Source organism: Chrysochloris asiatica, unplaced genomic scaffold (assembly GCF_000296735.1).
Source record: "Chrysochloris asiatica unplaced genomic scaffold, ChrAsi1.0 scaffold00027, whole genome shotgun sequence".
NCBI lineage: Eukaryota > Metazoa > Chordata > Mammalia > Afrosoricida > Chrysochloridae > Chrysochloris > Chrysochloris asiatica.
Genome location: NW_006408545.1, coordinates 7576223 through 7588243, shown reverse-complemented (window position 1 = coordinate 7588243; position 12021 = coordinate 7576223). Strand labels below are relative to the sequence as shown.

The 12021-nt window shown below is 36.6% G+C and overlaps 1 protein-coding gene across 1 annotated transcript in view; it reads right to left on the bottom strand.

The window, feature by feature from the left end:
- Window positions 1-1478: 1478 nt before the first annotated feature.
- Window positions 1479-12021, bottom strand: part of ZUFSP (zinc finger with UFM1-specific peptidase domain) — a 27223-nt gene continuing 16680 nt past the window's right edge. Inside the window, exons 7-9 of the mRNA XM_006839903.1 lie at window positions 6691-6842; window positions 4433-4653; window positions 1479-1526 (exon numbers count right to left, since the gene is read on the bottom strand). Of these exons, the coding sequence (XP_006839966.1) occupies window positions 1479-1526; window positions 4433-4653; window positions 6691-6842 (421 nt within the window). The remainder of the gene's footprint in view (window positions 1527-4432; window positions 4654-6690; window positions 6843-12021) is intronic.

The following is a 12021-nucleotide window of genomic DNA, read 5'->3' as shown; positions in this document are numbered from 1 at the left end:
GATATACGATAGAATGAATATAAAATTAATGTTCTCCCATGTAAACTATCACATAATTCACAATAAAACATTTAAGAAAAAAAGAGAGATAATGGTGGCATTAAGACAGGATAAATGCATGAGGATATGAACTGGTTATGTCTGAAGGGCAATTGGCACTACTTGGCAGTTTTTGCTGGAGTACCTATAAATTATAAAGCTTCTCTTAAGGTTCTTGTTCATTTTTCATGGTGTCATAAACACTTGTTTTTCATTTTGGTTATTATTCAGTGTTGTTGAGTTGGTTCCTACTCACAGTTGGTTCCAAGGAGTGGCTAGTGGGTTTGAACTGCCAACCTTTTGGTTAGCACTCTACTGCTTATCCAACAGCACCACACCAGTACCCTGGTTTCCCTTGGAGGAAGTGCTTAAGTCCTATGAGGGTGCAATCTTGTTTCTTCTCTGGATTTAATGTGCATTTTGAGCAGACATTCTACCTCAGCTCCTACCCAGATTGTTCCTACTATAATACATTTTATATTTAGCCTCGAGAGCTGCTTTGATTCCAATTCAGTTCTCTAGTTACCTGTGAATTTTGTGAGCTTCTGATCTTTCACTGACTTCCCTTGTGTTTGTTTGCCATAGCATTCTTGCTTACAACCAAAGAATTTTAACTGGCATACATGGCATATACAAGTCTGTAAGCATCTATCTTAAAGTTCCTTTCTTAGAGGGCATATTAAAACATGAGATTCTAAATACTGAATAATATATTTAGAACAGATTCTAAATTAAAAAAAAAAATTAACAAAATATTCACAATAATAAATAGTATAAATATTTAACAAAAGCCAATCCCCTTTTATTGAGCAATGCCTATTAAATATCATACTTATTGTAAGGTTGTGAGGAGTTCATTATAGAACATTTTATATGTTCTATAACATAAGAAAGCAAAATGGTATACAGTAGTAAAAAAACAGAACTTGGAAGTGAGATAGCCTGGACTCAGATCCTGGACCAAGATCATTTCCTAACTGATGTGCTTCCTGGACTAACATCACTTCCTTACTGATGTGCTTCCTGGACAAATTACTAATTCTTGATGCTTCAGCTTCTTCAGAAGGCTAATAATAGTACTTATCTCACAAGGTTATTCTGAAAATTTAAATTACAATATATATAAAATGCTGAGACACACTCTAACTTAGGGACCCAATAAATAATAGCTTATGTCTTATTAGAAAAATCTCTTTCTAAAACATGAATTTTAAAAAAGAAAACCAAAAACAATGTAAAACAAGATATTTTATTGAAATGATTAAGCATAAAGTACTAAAGGTATAATTTAATCAATATAATTTAGACATTTTAAAACTCAAATGGTATTATAAATTGAGTACTCAATAGAATTGAGATTCATATGTTGTATTAATAAGTTTAATACATGAATTTGGAAAGCAAAGTATAATCCTACAATCATCAAAATGCTTAATTCTTCAAGGAATCTTCTCTGCAGTAAAGACTTGAGAAGCTTGTCTCCTGGCCTTGAGAAGAAATTACAAAAAAAAAACAAAACTGTTAATTATAAGCTACAAGCCAAAATTTACTAATCATCATTATAATACTTAAAATTGTAATACTTAAAAATCAATAGTAAAATTTCCTAAACAAAAGTTATAAATTCAAGCTTATGTTATTAGTAATATCTTCTGTAAAGCCAAGTTATAAGGAAATCACAGTAAATTCCAGGAAAAGATAAAACTGAATAAAATGAAAATCAAATGTCACTATTTATATAATAAAGAATCATAAGAAAAAATACTAGCTCAAAGATTAAAACATGAAAGGAGAGTAAGAAAGCCTTGAGCAACAAGAGGTAGAACTTTAACAAGGATTTAAAAAGCTGCTCGGCAGAACCCTATACAGGGTCCCCTCCCTGGGGGTTAGAACCAACTTGATGTCACGTAACAACAACATACTAAAAAGGGAAGAGAATAGAAGAACATGGTTACTATATAGGTATTTATTATTTAAGTGAATTTTATTAGGAGTTAACATCTGGAACATCTGGGACAGGGTCAAGAATGAACTAGATACTAAAAAAAAACAATATGGCAAAAAATGTCTACAGCAAATTATAAGACACATGGCTAGAATTAAATCTCTACTTAAAAACCCTTGAATGGTTACATGAATTTTTAAATTTTATAACTAATCTTAAACCTAAATATGATGAATATAAAATAAAATGCCATTATAAATTTTAGGATACTTTAAAATATCATTTTTTTTCTGAAATGCCTACAATGAAAAGATATAGTTATCATTAAGAAGGAAACCACATTTCAAAATTAAGATAAAGACTAAGTTAAACATAAAATTAATATTTTTGTCCTATTAAAAATTGTAAATTCCTATTTGATCTGCAGGTTAACCACTACTATAATAATTGTTTAAAAAATCAGAAATGTAAAATTGTTCCCACAAAAGCTTAGCAAACATTAAAATATGGAGGTTTGTATTCTCATCTAAGAGGCAATAGAGGGCAAGCTCTGTGTATGCAAACTAACTGTCCTGCCCCTGCTACTTAGTAGCTGTGTGATTTTAGGAATAGAACCATCTCTCTGTACCTCTGCATGGTGATTGGTTGTATGCTATTGAGTCAGTTCTGAATCAAAGTAACCCTGTATAGAGTTTCCAAGGATGTAAATCTTTAAGGATGTAGAGAGCCTCTTCTTTGTGCATTGCTCTTATGTTCTGATTCTGATCATTAAAGTTACAGTTACTCTCCATGATTCAAAAGAAACAAAATGAAACCACAGAAAATACAGTGTGAGAAGCCTATTTTCAGTCTTCTAACGCTACCAGCACTTAACACCACCACCACCAATCTTTCCATTTCAAACTATAAAGAGAATAGTTAATTAAAATGTTTAGCTAGACTCCCAGGCATACATCAGTGAGCAGACATCTTGGAATTTTAGTAATAATTAAATGAACCTCTAACGTTATCTGACCAAATGAATGATGTCACTGCTGTGGACAGGTGCCTGTGAAGTGATTCCAACTCATAGTGAACCCATGTGAGGTTTTCTTGGCTGTAGCCTTTATGGAAGGCTACATATGCCAGATCTCCTCCTATAAAGCCACTGGGTGGGTTCAAACCACCAACCTTTTTGTTAGCAGCAAAAAGAAATGCAATTTTTATATTTAAATCACTGCACAGAAAACTTTAATGTATCATAATTGAAGAACTCTGAAACAATGTTTTCAAATTCCAAGTTTTCAGGCTAAAAAGATTATCCTAGCTCCACCTCACGTTTCAGTCTTTTCTCCCAATATCTCATTTTCTACTATCGTCTCCTCTCTAATCCTGTCTCTTTTCCCTTTAAAGGGAAACATATCAATGTGAAATACTCAAATAGTGGACCTTTTTTTTTTTTTTATCTTTAAGATTTCAGGACTGTCTATTTTCTGAACTTGATACACCATTACATAGTTCACAGCTTTAGTCCATACCAAGTGTAATTCTTAGAATTTTTTTCTTAAATTCTTAGAATTTTTTTCAACTTTTTTTTTACAAGAAACAAAGGTTAAGAGGGAACTCTACTAGTTAAATTCAACTGTTAAGTGCCGTCAGTTTGGTTCCAACTCATAGCAACCCTGTATACGTTTCTGAGGGTGTAAATCTCTGTGGCAGCAGAAAGCCTCATCTTTCTCTTACAGAGTAATAATGGGCTTGAACTACCAACTTTGTAGTTTCCAGTCCAGTGCTTACTGGACAGAGCCACTGTGCACCCTCAAGTTAAATTCTAGAACTGCACATATCCAATAAGATCAAGTATATAAAATAAGCCACAGGAACCACAAGTCATATTTTAATAAACGACAATTAAGACCTATACAATTAGTTCTCCTGTATTAAGATAAGTGTTCCTAACATATACAAGGAGACTTCAAAAAGTTTGTGGAAAACGGAATTAAAAGATCATGGAATTTTCCCACAATTTTTTTGAAGCCCCCTCATATGTGTTTGGAGTTCTGGTGTGGCGCTGTGGGCTAATGCATCAGACTAAAGTCATTTGAACTGCAAGGTCGGTGGTTCAACCTTACCAGCTACTCCTTGGAAACCCTATACAGGGTCACTATGGGTTGGAACCGACTTGATGACACTTAATAACAACAACAACAACATATGTGCTCATTACTTATCAATGAAATAGTATAAAATTAATTTTATTTGTGCGGCTCTAGAGTAACACAAATGAAGGTAGTTAGGTTCCACTTGGAATTTAAAGATGGCCATTCCAGAAATTAAATGACATAACCAAAACACAAAATGTATTTGCCAGCATAATAAAATATAACAAGATGATAAGAGATACAAAAGGATAAAACTGATTTTAGCTAAGAATCCTTCAAAGCTAATAATAAATATTTAGACCCTTACAGCCTTCTCCTCTGGAGAAAGAACACCGTCCACTACCACCACCTGGTACTGCTTATGTTTTAGATTGCCAACAAACTTCCGAAGTTGCTTGAGACTGTTACTCTCCATGTCTTGCTTTAATAGTTTCTGCATTTCTCGAGAAGGACATCCAGGATCAAATACAAGTAAACATAATGTTCGGTTTTTCTTCTCTTCAATTCCAACAACTGTTCGACTATGACCTACAAAAAAATTAAAATAACAGCTATGCATGTGTCCTATCTATCTAAATCGATACTTATACACACAGGTATCTTACTATATATACACATTTCTCCCCTCATACAACACATAGTGTTTGTATATTTAGCATATAAATATATATATGTATATATATGTTATGTGCTGTGGAGTCGGTTCCGACTCATAGCGACCCTGTACAGAGGTTCTGCAGCTGTAAATCTTTACAGGAGCAGAAAACCTCATCTTTCTCCTGCAGAACAGCTGGTAGTTTCGAACTGCTGACCTTGCGGTTCGCAGCCCAATTCGTAACCACTACGCTACCAGAGCTCCTTAAATATATATATACATATATCTATATCTGTATAACAACAACATCTAACATATGGGGAGCGCAGTGGCTTTGTAGGATAAAGCACTGGGCTGTGAACCACAAGGTCAGCAGTTCTAACCCACCAGCTGCTCTACGTGAGAAAGATGAGGCTTTCTATTCCCACAAGATTTATAGCCATGGAGACCCTTTACAGTGTCACTAAGAGTTGGAAAAGACCCAACAACACTTAACAACAACAAATATATAGCTATATGTTATTGCTAAGGGTCATCAATTTGGTTGCAACTCATAACGACCCTGTGGAGGGTTTCCAAGAAGTGGCTGGTTGATTTGAAACATTCACCTTGTGGTTAGCAGTCCACTGCTTATCCTACAATGCCACAAAGTACTCCATCTATATATATGTCTATACCATTCCAGGAGAAAGATGAGGTTTTCTGCTCCGCAGATTTAAAGCCTCTGAAACACTATGAGTCAGAACTGACTTAACAGCCTGTAACAACAACATGTAGAATATATATAGCTGAGTTAGCTCACCCCTAATATACAAGACTTTAGTTCTACTTTCCTAACCTTCAGTTGGAATCCTAGTGTGGCATGGTAGGAAAAGCACTGGACTCCTAACTGAAAGGTTGGCAGTTCCAACCCAGTTCAAAGCTGCTCCTTGGAACCCTATACAGGATAAGAGTTGGAACTTGACAGCACTGAACAACAGTCTATGGCTGTCTTTCTTTCAGTTTTCTTTGTTTTCCTTACAGAAGATTCTACTTTTATTCCTATTTTGTTTTCTTTCCCAACCCCTTTGATGACTCTTATTCAAATTATCTCAAATGAGAGGATCTGTAATTTATCCACCCTAGAACCCAAACTCTCACGGTTCCAATTTCAATGGGGAGAATTGTATTCCTAATCAGTTAAATTCCTCACATTTAATTTTATTTATGCCCATCAATCCAAATCTTTAATTCAACAAAATTATCAAATGTCTAGCATGGACACTACTCTAAGCAGTTAGGGATACAGCTATAAACAGGAAAAATGTCTGCCTTTGTGGAGATTATATTCTAATAGGAAGAGATATTCTATAAACAAGGTTAAAAAAAAAAAAAAGAGTATTTTATGTCAGGATAAAAAAATAAAGCAGAGGCTTGTTGTGAAGTGCCATTAAGTCAGTTTCAAAAAGCGGCTGAAATTTTACAAGTACAGGATTCCTGAGGAGCAGCTGGTGAGTTTGAACTGCCGACCTTGTGGGTCAAACTGACCCCGTGGTCCACTGCATTATCCTAAACACCCCAAGGGGTAGAACATGCCAGCAGTGCAGAGCTAGAACGCGTGTCAATTTTAAATAACGCAGTCAGGTCTTACTGAGGTGACATATTGTAAACGCTTTAAGAAGATAACAAGTGCAAAAAGAAGGAAGCGAACTAAGCAATGGCCCTGAGGATTGCAGACACCCTTCATTACCCAGCAATCTACTGCAATGACAGTAGTTCTGGAAATCTGTTGTTGCTAAATGCCATCGAGTTGGTTCTGACACAAAGCGATCCTGAATAGGGTTTCCGAGGAGCAGCTGGTGATTAGACAGACATTAATGTCCCACACCTGACCCCCTACCCACCCTGCTATCAGAATCTTAACCTAGCCTAAAGCAGAAACCAATGAGTTCATCTTATAAATAACATTGTCATCTATGCGTTATACTAACCTTGATGCTGAAGATAGATAGGAGGCTTAGATGTACACACTACCTTTGGGATTCCTTCCCTCTCTGACGAATAGTAGTTCAATATCCACTCAAATAAGCGAGGGTGTGTACCCAAAGGACCAGTCGACTTATGAAAATCAACAATATGACATCTATAAAAAATTGAAAATAGGGATTGTTTATACAATATTAAAAAAATCTATTTTCATCAAGGGTGCTACCAAATAATACAAAATATGTTCAGTTATAGACTAATTTTAGTAGTGATTTCCCTAAAAAGAAAGAAAATAAACAGAAGCTTTTATTAGCCTGAAAAACTATTGTTTTTATAGAAGAAATAACTACCCGTAAAAAAGTAGCTGATTAATCAACGTTACATTTTTTTGATACATAAAATCTCCATGGGCAGTAAATGAGGACTTTTGACTTTGAGTCTCCTGGTGTGGTGAGGTCAGTAGTTATCAGTAAGCACTGGGCTGCCAGCCGCTTCTTGGAAATCCTCTACCAGGTCGCTATGAGTCAGAATTGACTCAATGGCACTTTACAACAACACACGTGGGATACAGCTTTTATTCTAAAATCTTTCTGCCTGATAAACTAGAAGCTGGCTTCTAATTTTAATCTATCAAAATTTTAAGCTATCAAAAAGATCATGAAAAATTTCTATGTCGGCGCTCTAAAATTCCAATAATAATCAAGAATGCTTGAAAAGGTCACAGAAAAAGGTATGTGACCTATACGTACACATCTATCTCCCATCTGACAGAAGACAATAATGTTATTCATATTCTTCTCTCAAAATGTTGTCTTAGCTATCTAGTACAGCAATAAAAGAAATACCACAGTGGGTGCCTTTAACAAACTGAAGATTTCCCCCCACCATAGTTTCGTTGCTGTTAAGTGCTTTGGAGTTGGTTCCCACTCAGAGTGACCCTGTATAAGGTTTCCAAGGCTCTAAATCTCAAGAGCAGAAAGCCTCATCTTTCCCCCACAAAGCAGCTGGTGGGCTCACTGGCTAACACCACAAACCTTCCGGTTTGCAGTCCAGTGCTTAACATATGGAGTCACCACACTCCTTCCCCAGTTTGTTGTTGTTGTTATGTGCTGTAGAGTTGGTACCAACTCATGGCAACCCTGTATAGGGTTTCTGAGGAGCGGTTGAAAAAGCCGGCCTTGTGGTTCGCAGTCCAGTGCTGATCCTACACCAGGAGTCCTCCCCACAGTTTGTTGTTGATGGTGTCAAGTGCCATCTAGGCTGACAAGGTACCACTTCCTGTGCTCCTTCCAACATCTCTAATGATCTCTGAGCTGCTGCAGGAATGATTCGTTTTCCTTTGTTGAAGTATAACTGATGCAGCTCCTTTGGCCTGTTCTTGCCTGTAAAATTCTGAGAGGTAGACAGTGCTCTTTCCGTTAGTTATTTCTCTGTCCCCTTCAGTCTAAGCTAATGGATTTTCTGCTATGGTAGTTGGTTAGATCCATCCTTGGTGAATATTCTAGACACATGTCCTTAAGTGTATACAGCAAAATTTCCAAACATCTAAGTCTGTTTTCATTTTACATAGTTCATTTCTAAGTCCTTATCTTTTCTCTAGTATTTTACTTTAAGTGGCATAGAGAAACCATTCAGTCCCTTTAAGATCTTGCTTAGAAATGTCCTCAGATAAATATGTAAGTTCATCATTTACATGCTCTTCCTTTCACCAAACATTTGAATATATTTTCAAACAAGTTCTTTGCCACTGCATAAAAAGCATCACCCTTCCTCCACTGTCTAATCACAGGTTGATCATTTTCTTTTAAAACATCACCAGACGTACATTTAAAGTCCACATTACGTCCTCCATAAGACAAGTGAGACTTTCTCTATCACTGTCATCACTTCCTTCTGAACCCTCAATGGAACTGCCTATGATATTCATAATTTTAAATAAAAGTCTCTTCAGGGAAAATAGAATTTTCCTATTATGGTCTTAAAACAGTCTCTATTCATTACTCAATTCCAAAACCATTTCCTCATCTTAGGTATTTGTTAGAGCAGTACCCAACTCCCAGTATCAAATTCTGATTAGTTGTCTAGTGCTGTCATAACAGAAATACCAGAAGTGAGTAACTTTAACAAATAGAAATTTACTTTCTCACAATTTAGGAGACTAGAAGTTGATCGAACTAAGGTTGCTGGCTCTAGAGGAAAGCGTTCTCTTTTTGTTGGCTTTAAAGGAAAGTCCTGGTCTCTTTTACTTTCTGCTCTGGGTGATCTTCATGTGGTTTGGCATGTCTCTTCCCATATCTCTGCTTTTCTAACTTGCTCACTTAATCTTTTATATCTCAAAAGAGACTGACTCAAGACATACCCTATAATGATTGTCTCATTAACACAATAAATACAACCCATTCCTAAGTGGGATTATAACCACAGGCACAGATGTTAGGATTTACAACAAATATTTTGGGGGTACACAATTCAATCTAAAAGAGAAGTTGATCTTGAATGAAAGAAATAATTTTTAACTAGAGAAATGTTCACATTTCTCAACAACTATTTTGACTTGGGTTTATACTAGTATTGGGATAACCAGTCTCTCTGGTTTACGCTAGACTATAGGACACCTGGTGTGGCGCTGCAGGATCAGCACTGGACTGCGCACCACAAGGTCAGCAATTCAAAAACCCACCAACTGCTCCTTGGAAACCCTAGAGAGGTCAATGTAAATTGGAACCTACTTGACAGCACTTAAGAATCCTGATGTTGGGGTCCTTGTGTAGTGCTGTAGGATAAACACTGGACTACCAACAACAAGGTCTGCAGTTCAAACCCACCAGCCACTCCTTGGAAACCCTATACATGGTCACTATGAGTCGGAACAGACTCGATGGCACTTAACAACAACAACATTAAAGAACCCAAATACAGGCTCTTACAGCACTGGACCATAGATAGGTAAGATGCAGGCAGGTAAGGCCAAGGATATGGCTCTGGGTGCGAACTTTCAGGTTTTGTCTAATAGTTAGATGGGTAGCGGGGAATGCGGAGCCCATGCTATTCCTGCAGATTCCTCTCACTCCACTCTGGCCACCACCCTCCTCTCAGCTGTCACCCATTCCTCCAGCCTCCACCAGCTACTTCAGCAACTTCGGCAGCGATGAGGACGGGAACCAGACTTCCATTAGGTTTTAATATGATGTCCTCACAATGTCCAAATCTTATAACATCCTATATTGCAAAATGTATGTTGTTGCAGTTAAGTGCCGTTGAATCAGTCACGACCCATAGCGACCCTGTATAGGGTTTCTGAGGAGCGGCTGCTGAGCTTAAATTGCTGAACTTACAATTCAAATGATTTTGCAGTTCAGCCCTTTAACCCCACAGTGCAACACCAGCACTCCACACAGAACGTATAATGTATGTTAAACAACACATACTTGTAATAGCTTCATTATCTGTTCACAGCACAGATATCAAGGTTTCCTCTCTCTTAACAATACAATCTCTAAATATACCCAAATTGCAATGGTTGTTAACTTGAGTCTCAACAAATGTTCTGATGATAAATCAGAAAAAGCACAGAAAGTGCTCTAGGAAATTTCTGTATAAATTGTTTAGAAGTTAGAACAGGGCTCATGGGTTAGCAGTTTGCATGTTTCGATATGGAATTTTAATTGTACCCTATAGCCAAATAATGAAATTTAGGCTAATATTAACAAAACAAATGTACTGAAGACATCTATTTAAGGTGCCAAGAAAGAAGCAAGATCTACCAGGCATTTTAGAAAGAAATTTACATTTCTGTAAAAATTACATAAAAGCTCAAGAACATGACAAAGTTCATAAATGGAACATAAGGACAAATTGGTAAAAAGAAAAAAAATAATTTAGAAGGCATTAAAAGTCCTTTAAATTTACATGATAAAAGAAAGTGATATATGCAACATTTAAATGTAAGTTATAGTTTAATCTCTGAATCTAATCAATTAATATGGTAAAACACCAGTGAGATTACTCAGAAACATAAAAGGAAGTATAAAGCCAAGGAACTTAAGGCAAACTTCCCCTTAGAGGTTAATATAGGAATGTATCTCTGTTTCTCTTGAAACTCCAACAACATAATATAGAAGCAAAAATAATTTAGATGTCTAAGAAAAAGAGAATGTGAACAAAGAAGAAACTGCCAATTATTTTTGGAATATGGGAAGCAAGAGAGAGGAAACATAAAAGTGAGCAAAAAGAAAACAAGACAATTTCTCCAACAAAACCTCTTTGAGGCTTGAAGTTTGGAGGCACCAAGCCCCTGGCACAGCAGCAATGAGGCTGAAAACAGGAGACTAACAAAGAAGTTTGTAAAGAAGGCAAATTACCCTCTAGTTACCCTTTCCATAAAAGCAGAAGCTCTAGGCATGGGAGTGGGCAGAGCTCTTCCCTGAATGCTTGACAAAAGACCACTCTATACTGATGATATGTGAGAGTTCCCCAACCAAATGGCAAGCTTCCAACTAAAACCCCTTAAAGGAAAATTGCTAATCTACCAGATTCTTGCAGTCTTACAGCACTTCCAAATAGCTTTCTAATGCCGTATCACTGGGATAATAAGGATTTACAGAAGTTACAGGAAACCTTTCAAAATGGGAAAAGGTGAAATAAGCAGACATGCAAACAAATTAACATGGAGAAAACAAAACAAAACAAAAAATTGTAGGGGACAGAAGAAAATTTTAGAGAAAAAAATATTTATTGCAACCATAAAAAAATATGCTATGAAATCACCTTAAAATTCTTAAAAATAAAAACTCCAATATAGAAGTTGATGTGTAAAGCTAAGTAAACCTAGAAAGTAAACCAAAAAGTAAAAAATAAGAGGCAAAAAGTAATAAACTTATGAACAAACAAGATGGCGGATCGGGTGGAAGTGCAGTAAAGGAGCTCCGCCAACAACAACACAGAATACCCAACCAAGCAAGCTCAGAGGATGGTCCCAGAACTCTGAACCACATATAAAGGAATATTTAGAAGGTTGGAAGGCTCACAGCTGGGGTAATTTGTGGCAGAAGCAAGAAATCTATTGCTTTCTAGTCGAACGCTCAGCTGCTCCAGGAGCCGCTATCTTGGGTGAGACCAAGCAGGGGAAGGATCAGAGCAGCCACAGACGCTTGGGAGAACCGTGGAGATAAAGGTGTGGACATTCTTTTCTTTTGGTATCTGTTCATTGGTCCCTTGCTGTCTGCGCACCTCCATTCTGGTGACTATAGAAAATACCAAAATATATACCCATCTAAGTATTAAGTCCACAGATAACCCCTGAAGATGCCCAAAAAAACAGAAGCAGATGACCATAT